Source organism: Poecilia mexicana, unplaced genomic scaffold (assembly GCF_051168715.1).
Source record: "Poecilia mexicana isolate PSO_F unplaced genomic scaffold, ASM5116871v1 scaffold_23, whole genome shotgun sequence".
NCBI classification, from domain to species: Eukaryota; Metazoa; Chordata; class Actinopteri; order Cyprinodontiformes; family Poeciliidae; genus Poecilia; species Poecilia mexicana.
In genome coordinates, this window is record NW_028263392.1 from 19,415,087 (window position 1) to 19,430,758 (window position 15,672).

The 15,672-nt window shown below is 43.2% G+C and overlaps 1 protein-coding gene across 1 annotated transcript in view; it reads left to right on the forward strand.

The window, feature by feature from the left end:
- The window catches only part of large1 (LARGE xylosyl- and glucuronyltransferase 1), a 72,658-nt gene that overhangs the window by 33,690 nt on the left and 23,296 nt on the right, over nucleotides 1-15,672 (forward strand). Inside the window, exon 7 of the mRNA XM_088003227.1 lies at nucleotides 3,711-3,823. Coding sequence (XP_087859353.1) covers nucleotides 3,711-3,823 — 113 coding nt within the window. The remainder of the gene's footprint in view (nucleotides 1-3,710; nucleotides 3,824-15,672) is intronic.

The window sequence follows — 15,672 nt, forward strand, 5'->3', positions numbered from 1 at the left end:
GAAAAGTGTGGGGGGAGTAACAGAAACACTTAATTGGTAAGTCACGTTATTGCTTGGATTGGTGCGTTTTGCATCCAGTGCAAACAAAGATGTTAACAAATAAACTGGACAGTATGCTGTAAGTTTAGTGATATTTCCACAGTTGCGTTCTTGACTGGTCTTGAAATAAAATCCCAGCTGAGTCCTCAGCGCCCGAGACCGAGACTAGACCGAGACCATCAAAAAATGGTCTCGAGACCAAGACCAATCTCGAGTACTACAAGACTGCCAGGAGGACGGTCGTAGCACCGTCAATCAACCTCATTCACTCACTGCTAAGTCTGCAGCTAAGATAATTATGTTAAATGGATGATAATCTCACACAGTTTACCCACCTCCCTTGGAGAAAGACTGGGCTATAAATTGACACTCGTCTTTTTCTCTCTCTCTTTGTAAAACCTGACTTCAGGGCCGTACAGAGACCACTAAAGAGGCAGGTGCTCAACAACAAAAAAAGGGCACATCTGACCACATTCTAGGACAGAATATTAACAAAGCCACACAGCTTTCAGAGTTTAATAAACAATGATATATTACAAAATTGTGAAATATACAATCAAAGCTAACGAACATCTCTATATAGAGCATAACACTATGTATATGCAAGATATTAGTAATTTCTTTCTGCATGTCTACTTTGTTATAGGAAAGTATTGCAACATTCAAACCCGCAATTTAGCAAGATATGTAAATCAGAGCTGGACCACCAGTCATATTGTCTTTACAGAATTACACTATTAAAAATATGAACAAGGGCACAATGCTACCTTTTAGTGACTGTAATCTATAAAAAAGAGCTGCCTGTTTGCTGCAGTGGAGATAAAGATGGTCCATTCAGAAAAGTAGAGCTGAATCATACTTTAACGTGGAACTGCAGAAAAATGGAAAAAAAAAAAAAAAAAAGAAGCAAAAACTGAATTGTTAATGCATGCCACCATGAAAAACCTGCTGAGTTTTGCTTAATTTTTTTTTATTTAAATCACATATTTTTGACTCATGAAGTTACCTTTCTTTTTTGCAAAACAAACTGATTTGCTCATGTCAGAAATCTTTTCTTGCTATTCTAAGTTTTTGTTTGTGACTCAAAGTTTTGCTTGTGATTCTCACATGATATCGTGGGCAGGATCTAAAATCACAAAAAAAGATTTCTGATGTGTGCAAATAAAAGCTTGTGTTTGGTAAAAATGAGTTATTTAATTAAAAAAAGTCTTTTAAACAACTTTTTTAAAAAGGAATCATTACAATTCCAAAAGTTTTGATTACAATTTTATTTTACTTAACTCAGGTTAGTTTTTTTTTTCACTGAATAATTGAGAAACAAATGTAACTTCATACTCTGCGAACCAGACCCTAAACTTAAAGTCTGGGTTGAGTTTTTCCCCTTCATCAATGACACGATAATTCAGGGTGTGTTATTTTTAATTCTAAATGAATATCCTTGTTGCATTATTATTTAAGTGCTATTCTCTTTCAAGACATGTTTACCTAAAACTAGAATAAATGCAATGTACATTATGCAGCAAAGGAAATTAGAAGATCTGACATATATCCATTATGGAGATAAGTTTTGGACGGGCGAATATTGCCTCGTACACAGGGAAGAAGCTTTTTATTTATCTAGCTTTGCTAGCAAAGTCGTTAGCTAGCAGCTAGCTAATAGCACAACAACAACAACCTAATGTCTGTATGATAAAAATACTGAATCGATAGATAAGAACAGTTTTTCCTCACCTGGTTGTCTCCTCCCACTCAGTAGTTCTTCAGAGAAAGGCAGACGCAGAGGCCTGTCAGTGTCTGTTGTATTTCATTACCTCTCTGCTTAAACCGCTACTCCGTGCTGAAGCAGAAACAATACTTTCAACGTTTTCCTTCATCTGACAAGAAGCAAGTCTACTCCACTTTATTCACCAAAAACATTTTTTTTTCATTCACCAAAAACTGTTCTGTAATCTGGGATGTTCGCTACGTTGAAATAATAATAATACCAAAAACAAAAAAATTAAAATTTGACCAAAAGGGCACTTGGGGGCAAGGAGCAAAAAGGGCAGGCGCTCAAGCACCCCTAGCTTGAGCGCCTGTTCTCAATCTTAGATTTATGTAGCTCTTAATTTTCCTAATGGTTCTAAAATATTTCAGCCAGTGAAAGACTCTAATTGAGTGATCTAATCCAGTGGTCCCCAGCCCCCGGTCCGTGGACCAATTGGTACCGGGCCGCGCAAGAAATAATTAAATATTTCCGTTTTATGGATTATTTGAGTCTGGAGGATCTTTTATTTTGAAAATCCTTTAACCGAATTCTCTCAGTTACTTGCGCGCCAACACTGAGCCCACAAGCAGCAAAATGAGTGAGAAACAGATCAGATGTCTTTGGAAAGTTTCTTTGCAAAGGGGAAAAGGCCCAGAGAAGAGACAGGAGGATGGATTTATCCCGGACTGGTAGGTGAGTCAAACATTACAAGCTGCTCTGCATAACATGTGGCAACCGGCTGCTAATGAGGCAATGAAGCTTCAAACTGCTTCGCCACGTAGAGACCAAGCAGGCTGTGGATATAAGCAACACTTCGGGTGTCATTGTCTCCATCACTCCCTGATGGGACCGTCTGGTTGCAGAGAAACAAGCTCAGGGCTCCCTTAGTCTTTATCGTGAGTTAAAATTTTCACGAAAGTAAAAAGCTCGTTTTTGTGGCGCATCTGTATCTTATTTTGAAGGGATATGTAAACGTTACCATAGCGACCAGAGTCAGAGAGCGTTTGGGCAGAGGTCGAGAGGAGATGAGTAGAGCTTGTGAGTCTTAAGTCTGGTTTAGACGGCAAGAATTAAGAATTGTCGGCCGATTCTCCAAATCTCTGTGACCACAGAGCTGATAAAAGTACAACAGGTTTGATCGGTTCGTGTTCAGCCACACGGCAGGAGCAACAAACCCCTCGAACCGATTCCAGAAGAAAATCCACAAAACCCCCAACATTGCATACGGGAATTTAGAATAACCAAACACGGATGACGATGTAGTTCAATAGTGACAGTTTGTGGAGTCATTTTAAGAGATAAAAGACGTAAAAGAAAAGGCGGTGGATAAAAGACAGCTGTTTGCTGCACTATGATTTGGAGGTGAGTTATGTTTTTTCATAGTTAACATTTTTAACTGAATAAACATAAACATATATAATAATGACCTTTACACATATTAAACATTTCCACATATCATCTCTGATATCCAACGGACTCACAGTTGCGCAATATATCAGCCCTTTGTTCTTACGTCACCGCGCTTTCTGATTGGCTACCTGTCACATTCAGCAGGTTGTATTCTCGTTCCCAGTCAGGGAAAACCCCACAGGCTGCGATAAAAAGGCCAAGACAACCCAAATTGGGTATATTCAGGATTTAGCGGGAACACCAACATGCAGAAGCCTTATCCGACGGTTCACCGCCCCCCCGGGCTGCAGCAAAATTTTCCAAGTCTTGACCGGTCCATGGTAATAAAAAGGTTGGGGACCACTGCTCTAATCGATCTGAATAAACAATAGGTTGAGGTGTATGCATTTTTGTTCCCACCCTTTTGCCCAACTTAGTTTTTTCATTTAGTTCATAAGTTCACTTTTTGCTTGAACTACAGGAGCACATTATTTGAAACTGTAACATAATCCTGTATGTTTTTGCATTTTTTTAGGGGTTATTTTACTTCTCCTGGATCGGTTACGGAAGGTCAGATGGGAGCAGATGTGGAGACTGACCGCAGAAAGAGAACTAATGAGCATGCTGTCCACCTCATTGGCAGACCAGGTTACATTAATACAGATTCTATTCTGCACCTGCACAAATTTGTTTATTATTTTTAAAATGTTTTTAAAAAAAAATTCATGGCTAATCTGACAAATGTTGGAAATATGTATAATTTCAGCATAAACTGAAATATGCTCAATTAATCCTAAAAAGACACCGTAAAACTATTTGAAAGCGGTTTAACATGAAAATGAAAGTCCACCTGCTGCCCAACAAGAAAATTGTATTGGTTTTAACTCAGAAATTAAAGTTCATGAAGTCGGTTTAAAAACAAGAGACAAGTTGTCTAAACATTGTTTTTTAAGTTCATTAATCTTGAATTGTGAGTTTTAACTTAATGCTGCAATTTAAACCAATTATTTCACAATATGCAAGAAAAAAATTGCCCTCACCTAGTTAAAGAGCACACATTTCTCTATTATTTTCACTCATAATTGTAACGAAAAGCGAAATCAGCCAGAACCCAAAACGCAGCCAACACCAGAGTTGGTTCACAAAATGTCTTTATTACAAAAATAAAGGTAAGGGGCTAAGCAGGGAGTGGTCAGGCTGGTGGGTCAGGAAGGGGGAGGTCCACTGGGGTCGGGGATGCAGCCAGGGAGGGGTAAGGTGGATGGGCAAAGGGAGGACTAGAGGGCTCAGGGGACAAACAGACGACAGGGACAAATTCCACCAACCAGAGGCTGAGTCAGAGAACAATCCAGGTTCATTCAAGGGAGGGCCACAGGCAATGAAGATCCAGAAATCAGAAAAACTTGAGGCAAGGTCAGAGTCAGGCAGGGTTCATCAACAGTAGGTCAGAACTCCTCCAGCAGCCGAAGGACAAGGCAAAATATGTGGTCAAAAAACAGACAGGATCAGAAAACCAGAAAACTTTGAAACATGAGACAAGGCTTGAAAGCTGTGACTGGAGCAACAGACGATCTCGCACTGAGCTGGTGACGAGCAGCTGTTTAAATAGGGCACAGCACAGGTGAGGGTAAGGAGCAATCAGCACAGTCAAGGTGGAACTGAGGGGCTGAGATCATGACAATATCAAGTTAATAATAACTATTTTACTTTAGAATTATTTAAATTCTCGTTTCAAATTGTACAAACACAATTTCTGATTTGTTAATGAATTTTATTAAACCTCACAATAAATTATGTTGAAAAACATTTAGTGTGATCAGGACATTATCCTCAAGCTTTACAAACTAAGACTTGTATTATAATACCATACCATACCAACTTTATTTATAAAGCACTTTAAAACAACCACAGCTGATACAAAGTGCTGTACATCAAAACACAACATAACAATAAAAAAACATAAAATAAAAATTTACAGTTTAAAAACAAACACAATTTAAAACTAGATCCTGCTGGAGTTCAAAGCCAAGTAAGATAGATGGGTTTTAAGACGAGCTTTAAAAGTGGACAGTGAAGGGGCCTCTCTGACTTGCAAAGGCAAGTTGTTCCATAATTTGGGGCCCATGACAGAGAAAGCCCTGTCCCCTCTGAGCTTCCTTCTGGATCTCGGTACCTCCAAGAGCAGCTGATCTGCTGACCTGGGAGACCGACAAGGTATGTAGGGGTGAAGAAGCTCAGAGAGGTAAGCTGGGGCAAGATTATGTAGTGATTTAAAAACAAACATAAGAATTTTAAAATGAATCCTAAAATATACAGGCAGCCAGTGAAGTGAGGCCAGGACAGGGGTCACGTGTTCCCTCTTTCGAGTTCCTGTCAAAAGTCGTGCAGCAGCATCTGAACCAGCTGCAGACGTGAGAGCAGCGACTGACTGACTCCCAGATAAAGTGCGTTACAGTAATCCAATCGAGTTGAAATAAAAGCATGGATCACTGTTTCAAAATGAAAAGATTTCACTGACGCCAATCGCCTTAAATGATAAAAGCTGGACTTAACCACGGCTCTGATTTGGCTGTCCAATTTAAAATCACTGTCCACCTTAAAACCAAGATCTGTAATAACAGGTTAAAATATACCTCCAAAGGTCCCAGGTCCACAGAGGAGGACTCACAGGAGCCACTGGGTCCAAACACCATCACCTCTGTTCTGTTTTCATTAAAATTTATAAAGTTCAAGGCCAACCAAGCTTTAATATTACCTAGACATGCCAGGAGATGTTTGATAGAATGTACATCCTTTTGCTTCAGAGGCAAATAAATCTGACAATCATCAGCGTAACAATGAAACAAAATCCCATGTTTCCTGAGGACAGAACCCAGAGGCAGTAAATAAAGAGAGAAAATTAGTGGGCCCAGAATTGAGCCCTGCGGGACACCATAAGGCATTGAAGCAGCAGATGATTCAGAGTCACTAATTTTGACTGAAATTGTTCTCTCCTCCAGGTAAGACCAGTACCATTTAAGAACAGTGCCACCAATACCTGCAACGTGATGTAATCGCGATATTAAAATGTGGTGGTCTACTGTATCAAAGGCAGCAGTTAGATCAAGTAAAATCATGGTTACCAGAATCACATGCAAGAAGGACGTCATTAAAAACTCTTATTAAAGCAGATTCTGTGCTATGAAGAGTTTTAAAACCTGACTGGAAAACCTCCAGAATGCCATTCTCATCTAAAAACTATCAGCTGACAGTACACAAGTTTTTGTAAAACCTTAGAAAAAAAAGGCAGCTTCGAAATAGGCCAATAATTAGCCAGAACAGTTTGATCAAGGCCAGGTTTTTTAAGCAGTGGCTGCACTACTGCATGTTTAAAACTAGCAGGGACCACACCTGAGGACAGACTGCGATTTATAATTGCAAGAACAGGCTGCCCTATGCTAGATAAAATATCTTTAAAAATTGTGGAGGGACAGGATCACGGGGGGAACCTGATGGCTTAATATGGCCAACCGCGTCCTCTAAAAGTGAGACAGTCACAGGCTCAAACTGATTGAAAGCAGCCGAGCAAGGGACCAAAACAGAGGGGTCAGAGTCAGGAGCTGTGATAAGAGCCCTGGTACTACCAATCTTTTCAATAAAAAAATGCAGAAAATCATCACACACACATCAGGAGAAGCTTCCAAACGGGCATTCTGTAGAATATTAAGCACAGAGTCAATTGTGTTCAATAAAACACGTGGGTTATGGCTGTTTGAGAGAATGATATTTGCCAAATGTTCCCTTTTTGCCTCTTTAACCGTGCTCTGGTAGAGACGCCAACAGTCTTTTAAAATCTGAAAAGTAACCTGCGATTTATCCTTTTTCCACCTCCGTTCAACACGGCGACATTCCTTCCTTGCAGCACGAGTTCTGTCATTAAACCAAGGCTCAGGTTTAACCTTTGGCTGCCTGGTTTTTAATGGAGCAACCAAGTCCAGGATGGTTTGGGAGGAAGAATAGAACCAGGAGCAGAGCTCTTCTGTATCAGAGTGGAGGAAGTCAGATGATCCACAGAGCTGAAGAAAAGCAGTAGAGAACTGAGTGGCAGTGGAAGGGTTAATAATCCGACAGCGCCGAACAGCAGCGCGAGTTTTAACAGCAGTAGGTGTCAAACTGACACTGAATAAAACAGGCAGGTGATCCGAGAACACAGAGTCACAGATTTCCAGGTTAGTCACAGGCAGACCACAGGAAATGACCAGGTCCAGTGTGTGTCCGTGCTCATGTGTTGGGCTGGATACGGCCTGCACCAGATTAAAAGAGTCCAGAAGGCTTAAAAAGTCCTTTACCAGAGGTTTATCAGGACAACACACGTGTATATTGAAGTCTCCAACAATAAGGAACATGTTCATAGTTAGTTATAATCCCAGATAAAAAGTCAAAGAAGTCGCTTATAAAATCCTTATTATATTTGGGGGGCCGGTAGACGACAGCACAGAAAACTGGGTTTACGTGTCTCGTCTCAAATGCCACAAACTCAAAGCTGGGGACAACACTGGTTACATTTGTAGTCCTGTTTGTAAACAGTCGCTGTGCCTCCCCCTCTCCTCGAAGCCCGTGGTGAATTAAAATAAGAACAGTCCGCTGGTAAAAGCTCAGATAGAGCACTGGACTCACCAACACTCAGCCACATCTCACTCACACACAGAAAATCCAGGTTTTGGTGACTAAAAAAGTCCCGAAGAATAAAAGTTTTATTCGCAAGCGACCTGGCGTTTACCAGGCCAATCCTGACAGGAACTGGATCATGGGCTTTGACAGGTCCGGAAACCCGTCTCAGGTTTTGGAGACACTCCACCCAAGAGCCTAAAAATGATCCATGCGATGATCGGGTAAAAGGAGAACAGTGCGTCAGATAAAATTTCAGCTTCACCAGCCGGCCGCTTCGTCTACCGCGACGACGACGACGTCTCCTCCGTGAAAGCAGCGCAGGAACCCGGAAAAGGTGACTCGGAATCTCCGACAGAAGCGGGGGCAAGGATTGTTGGCCAGCAACATCAAATAACATCATATCCTGGACCAAAGGTTGGAGCTCTAGTAGTGTGTTGCGATCATACACCAGCAGAGACTCAGTTTCGTAGATGACACAGGTCAGAAACAGTACAAACTTAATCAAACGAGAGAATGACAGACGAGCAGCCACACACACCGGCGCCATCTTGACATCTTGAACATTTGCCTTCACACACAAGCGTCAGATCAATGTAAGACACTTCTATCTCACTCACGGTGCAACGCAGGATACAAAAACATGCTGCTAACCACACTGGGAAATAGTTCCCACTTTGGTCTATTTCTTATTTCAGTTTTTTAAGTGCTAACCTAAAAACTCTAGTTTATTCGACTCTTGGAGGTTTGACAAAATTAATAAAAAGCTAAGACAACTTATTACTGTAAGTTTATCTTTCATAAACTCACATTTAGGTTCAAATTCTAAAATGTTGGTTACGTATTGTAACTCCAGATTCTATGAGTATAGGAGCAGCCCTTTAAGGCTATCGCTAGTGGGTTTATCTCTCGCACACAGCGCAGCACTGAAAAAGCTTAGTCGACGCCAAGCTACTGGGCTGTATAAATAATGATCAGACCGGACAAACAGCTCCCTAACAGCCTTTTCCTTCAGCTATTCAGGAACCAGTGAGGCCCACAGCTTGAAGGGCTGTGCCTATACTCAGAGTCTGGGGTTACAATACGTAACCAACGTTCTATTTTGTATAGGCTTTGTCCTTTAAGGCTATTGCTAGTGGGTTAACAGCGAAGCAGGATGTAGTCTATGCCTCACTGAGTCCATCCAGACCACTACCATGAAGCATCTGCTCGCACATAATAAAAACAATCTCAGCCTAGAGTGCGTAATTATGCACTCCCGGCCTCCCATACAGCAGAAGGCTACAGAGAAGAATAGCCTCTGGTTAGAAAGGTTGAGATAATAGACCTGCTGCTTTACAGGAACAACGAATGTTACGAACTGCAACAGTATAACAATTAATAGAGCAAGTAACTTATTATGCAGCATTTTGGACAACCATGTTGTTCTCAAATGCTTAAACAATAACAGAATCCCACAGGAAAAATAAAAGAATGATAATAAACATCAGGTGAATTATGCATAATGATACAGCAGAAAAGGCCATTCAGTGTGCAACGGACACAACACAGGAAAAACCTTGCAGGTTTAACCAATTACAACAGAAGACACGAATCGTGACTGAAAAACGTTATGTCGCCCTGTGATTCATGCAAGTTTGAGACAATACCAACATGTAACAGAAAGAATTATTCTGTCAGAACGCCGAGAATAGAATGGGTCATAGAAAATGTGGAAATGTCACAGAGGTAAAACCAAATAATTGAGCACAGAGATGACCAGGAAGCTGCCGTACAAATGTCCTCCACAGACATTCCTCCACGCAGAGCTGTAGAGAATGAAATCCCTCTGTTAGAATGAGCTCTTAGATTCTCTGGAGGATCCATTCCAGAGGAAGTGTAAGTCTGTGAGATGGCCTCACACAACCAGTGAGAAAGATGCTGAGTGGACAGAGGATGCCCCACTGAGTTACCTCTGTAATGCATGAGGAAACGCTGAGAGCGACGCAGTGCAGACATGTGTGCCACATAACATGAGAGCGCGCACACAGGGCAGAGAAGATGAGATGCAGCATCTTCCTCAGAGTTATGTGGAGGAGCGTAAAAGTCCTCCAAAAATATCTCCCTTGATCTGAACGAGCTTGCTTTTAGGAGTAAAAGCAGGGTTGGGATACAGCACAGCCAAGCTGTCATTGGCTTGTATTCTGAGACAAGAAGGAGCAACGGAGAGAGCGGATAAATTGCTCACTCTCTTTGCAGAGGTAAGGGCCAACAGCAGAGCAGTTTTAAAAGACAAGAACTTAAAAGTGGAGCCTGATCTAAAGACTCGAATGGAGCTTCAACCAGAGCGCGTAGGACCAGGGTTAAATCCCACGGAGGAGCAAGTGGGCGCGACACAGGTCTGCGTACACCTCTCAGAAACCGTTTCATCAACAGGTGGTTGAAGACCGTTCTGTCACCAAAACAATCAAGGCAGGATGAAATAGCGACAGCATAAGTTTTAATAGTGCTGAAAGCTAAATTTCTGTCAATCAGATGAAGGAGGAACAGAGATCATACGCCTTTTCTGGTGCACAGGATCTATGTGCAGGAGAGTGAACCATCTCTGGAGGCGTCTCGTGTGCAACAAACCCAGCGGGACCACCACGTAAGCCGCTGACATCATTCCCAGCAGCTGCATGACTGACAGAGTAGTCACTACTTTGCGAGGTCTGACACGGCAGAGCAGTGCTGATAGACCGTTGACTCTTGGCTGTGCTAATTGGGCTGTCATTGTTGCTGAGTTCAACTCCACTCCCAGACAAACAATAATCTAGGATGGAATAATGGAACTCTTTTCACAGTTGATGGAAAACCCCAGGCTCATCAAATGTGTTGTCAGCTTCTGGGTCTGCATTGCAGCTTCCTCTCTGGACTGAACCAGTAAAAGTAGGTCGTCCAGATAAAAGAGGACTCTCACGCTGTTTCCACACATCTGGAAAACGTGCGCGGGATGAGAGAGTAACCGAATGGCAGACGCTTGTATTGATACTGGATCCCCTGGAAGAAGAAACACAGATTCTTCCAGTGTTTCAGGATGATGGGCACGTGGAAATACATGTCCTTTAAATCTATGGAGGTGAACCAGTCACCCTGGTGAACGTTTTCCAATACGTATCTGACCATCAGCATGTGGAATGGCCTCCCCTTGATCGAACTGTTGAACAGAGACAGATTGAGAATGGGTCTCACTCCTCCCATTTTTTTGGGAACCAGAAAATAGCAGGAATAAAACCTTGTGTTTTCCTCTCCTTGGGGAACCGTGGAAATGACACCTTTTGCCATCAGTTCATGCAGCTCTGACTGAGAGTGGCGTTCTGCTCCAGAGATAAGACCGTCTTCACGATTCCCCTGAACAGCGGATGGCTGGCTCCAAACTGCAGCGTGCAACCTTTGTTGATCAGCTAATCTATCCACCCCCAGGGAACATGCACGCCACCACTGAATAACGTTCTGACAGTGGGCGTGCATATATGTGAGGCGCTGTGGTCCGCATGCTGCTCTCGCTGTCATCCTCTCCACCGTCCTCTCTGGCGGCGGAATCATTCGATCCCCTCTCAGTGTAACCAGAATCGGCCCACGAACGGCAACCTGACTCGGTGGGCCCGTCGCCTCGCCTAGCACCAGCCTTGAAAAAGGCTAGTCTCCGCCTCCTCTCCTCCAGCAGGAGGAGAGCACAGAAGCAGCAAAAGGGCTGAGGCGTGTGAGTGAGATTGGCATGACGGGGGCCCAGGCATCCCTCGCAGATCCGGTGCCCGTCAAAGGACATAATGTACCCTGTCTGACAAGACAGGCACAAACGGATGGAACCGTTAGAAGACATCTTCGCTCTTAGACAGTATTGCTATTGCTGTGCTGAAGAAAAAGAGGGAGTTGTTTGTCCAATTTAACTGTTATTTATACAGACTGGGGAGACTGGCATGAAGGTGAGGTGGCATGGGGTGGCTGACGAGCTCCAACATCTTTCACCTGTGGCAGCCAGGTAGAGAAACACAAAGAGAGAGGGCTCTCTCATGAAGAGAGCCCTAGAGTCTCAGTGACCGTAACAGTAGACAACTAAATGTGACCCAAATATTTTACAGGGTAAGCTTCACAAAGTCATTGTGCACATCTAATTCTGAATCTCTAACCCTGATCAGAGTTGGGTGCTATGTTTGTAATGGATGTTCCCATTATTTCTGTTCCATTCATGAATGTAACTTGCAAAAAAATCATATTGATACAAATTATGAATTGAGCCAGTACATTCATAATTTCTTCCTCTATTCAATCTATATGAACAACTGTTCATATAGATTGAATAGATATATATGTAATATACATATAACATATATATATGTTATATGTATATTACATTTTAGCTTTTTAGCTTTTGGACAGGTTTTAACAAAGACAAAAAGTTGTTTTTTTGGGGGGGGTTTTGGTCGCTGTGAGCAGCTGATTAGCATCTCAAAAGTTTAAATTATATCGGGGCTACAGCCCAAAGCTCATGCAAGTTGAAAAGGAGGCAACATTTATGCTGAGTCTGAGTGTTGGGCTCCAGGTTATGGGGATTAGTTTGGTTTCCTTTTCAGTTCTTCGCCACTCCACCAGAGGGAGCCATTGGATCACTCTGCTGGGGAGGGCATGCCTGGAGGCCCTCTCAACTATCCACACCTGAGAGGAATCATCATCCAGAGGAGTATATGAACAGCAGACAGCCAACACTTCTTTGCCAGAGTGTTTGCCAGTTTTTGGTACTCTAGCTCCACAGTGGGTTTGTTCTAAAGATCTCTTGTGTTTTGCTCAGAGTTTATTCAGGCTCTCACCATATTCTTGTCAATCTCCTTCAGGAATCCTTCAAGGCCCTTGGGGTTGGTTTCCTCTAGTCCACCGGTCCTGAAAGAAACCTTTCCGTGACGCCCCTGCTGTCTGCTTTGCTGCTCCTCTGTGGTGACATATCTGACCTGCCCACCCTCCTATGCCCGGTCCATCTCCAGCCAGCCTACGTCAGCTCTCTCCCCAATCTGGAACCACGTACCTCCACCCGTCATCCTCAGTTTGTTTTTCAAGTAAGAACAGAGCTCTCGGCCATTAGTTATCTCCTTTTTCCACCCCCTGTGAAACCATCTAACCTCTCTCTTCCCTTCTGTGCAGACGCACCTGGACTCCGACCCGCTGATCCTCCTAGCCGTGTTTCTTTGTTTGATTTTGTATTGTTGCAATAAATATCCTCTTTTACATCCATCTCTCCGTGAGTGTTTCTGCATGTGGGCAAAAAGCATTGGACCCATCATGACAGAACACTGGCCAAACTGAAGACCCAGCAGACACAATCCTTAGAGCTCTCCACCAACAACAATCTTCTATTCGAAGCATGAGGCCGCTTTACAAGAACTGGGTAACCGACAAGCCGAAACCAAAAGTCGCCTGGCCGAACTAACCGATTTTCTCCGCTCACATTTTCAACAGACTCCTGATCCTGTCGGAGAACCCTCCCAGCCTTCAACTCCAGATCCTGATCCTCCAGTCCAGTCCGCGTTTTCTGACTGTCTGTTGCCCAATCCACCCAGGTTTGACGGAGATCCAAAGAAATGCAGGGGTTTCTTAATGCAATGTACAATTCAGTTCAATCACTCTCCCCATAGATTCATTCATGACTCCGCTAAGATTTCATACATTATTGCACACCTATCAGACCGCGCTTTGGTTTGGGCAGAGGTTAAATTCTCTTCATCCCCCGACTACAATTGCACTTTTTCGGAATTCATAACTGAGTTAAAACAAACTTTCAATCAGGATACAGATAAGGCTCTCAGTTCCCGAGACCTGTTAAAGATAAGACAAGGACAACGGACGGTAGCTGATTTTTCGATTGATTTTCGCATTCAAGCGGCTGCTTCTGGATGGAACAGTGTTGCGCTCAAAAGTGCATTCCTAAACGCTTTAAACGATCCCATTAAGGACGAATTAGCAACATTAGATGAACCCGAATCTTTGGAGGACTTAATAAAATTGTCCATACGGTTAGATAATAGGATTCGAGCCCGAACTAAAGAAAGATGCAATAGAAATCCTCCATCCAGACCTCTTCCAGTCATTAGCCGCACAATCCCGGCTGAGCCCTCACTAAATTTATCCAGCCCCGAACCCATGCAAATTGGACACACAAAATTGTCTCAAGAAGAGAGGCAGCGCAGAATGCGTTCTAAGTTGTGCCTCTACTGTTGCGAAGCTGGTCATTTTGTCTCCCTCTGTCCCCTGCTGTTAAAAGCCATTGTCCGCCAGTAAAGGCAAGGGAGCTTGGCGGACCATCAAATAACCATAAATTCACCTCGTCTACTGTCACCTGCTTCTCTACTACTTAACAATAAATCCATTCCAGTATCCGCCTTGCTAGACTTGGGATGTGAACATAATCTTTTGGATTCATGTTTTGTCCAGCAGATGGGAATAAAGACATCTGCTGGACCTGCTCCCCTTCGTGTTTTAGCCCTTGACGGCAAGATACTGCCACAGATTACTCACCAGTCCCAACCCATCCCACTAACCGTCTTAGGCAACCATAATGAGTGCATCTCATTTTATGTTTTTCCAACTGGAAGTTCCCTGTTGATTTTAGGATTTGAATGGTTGCAACAGCACAACCCCAATATTAATGGGGTTCATCGACACATTGACTCATGGTCATTAACCTGCCATTCATCTTGTCTCCGCTCTGCTGTTCCGCCAGGCCCACCACCGGCAGACAATTATGAAGCTGACCCACCATACATATCTCTCTTCAGACCCTGCTGAATATCACGACTTGGCTCAAGTATTCAGTAAATCTAAAGCCTCGTCCCTGCCTCCCCACAGACCATATGACTGTGCTATATCTGCTACCTGGGGCTCCTTTGCCCAACAGTCGACTTTACAACATCTCCAAACCTGAAAGGGAGACCATGGAAAAATACATACAGGAGTCATTAGCGGCTGGCATAATCCGCCATTCCTCCTCCCCTTTAGGGGCTGGTTTTTTCTTTGTAGGGAAGAAAGATGGATCTTTAAGACCCTGCATCAACTTCAGAGGGCTGAACCAAATCACAGTTAAAAACAAATATGCCCTGCCACTCCTCTCCTCTGCCTTTGAGCCAGTTCAAGGGGCCAAGGTGTTGACTAAACTAGATCTTAGAAACGCCTATCACTTACTCCTCATCAGAGAAGGGGGTGAGTGGAAGACTGCCTGTAAGACTCCATTAGGCCACTTTGAGTATTTAGTTATGCCCTTCGGTTTAACTAACGCACCTGCGTGCTTTCAGGCTCTCGTGAATGACGTCCTAAGGGACTTTCTTAATGTGTTTGTTTATCTCGATGACATTTTGATTTTTTTCTAAGAATCTACTTGAGCACAGGAACCATGTCAGTCAAGTGTTGCAGCGCCTCCTGGGGAATAAGTTGTTTGTGAAAGTGGAGAAATGTGAGTTTCACCAACCATCAGTCTCCTTCCTGGGTTACGTCCTCGAGGGTGGACAGGTCAGACCAGCAGAGGAAAAAATCAAGGCAGTTTTAGATCGGCCCACTCCTACTACCCAAAAACAACTCCAAAGATTTCTTGGGTTCACCAATTTCTACCGACGATTTATTCGTAATTATAGCCAAACTGCCCTACCCTTAACTGCTCTAACCTCAACCAAGACTCCATTCAGCTGGACCCCTGCAGCTAATGAAGACTTTTCCAGGTTAAAGTACTTTTTTGCTAATGCGCCCGTTCTCATCCAACCTGACCCCACCAAACAGTTCATTGTTGAGGTGGATGCTTCAGATTCAGGAGTAGGGGCCGTTCTCTCTCAACTCTCAGAAAGTGATCACAA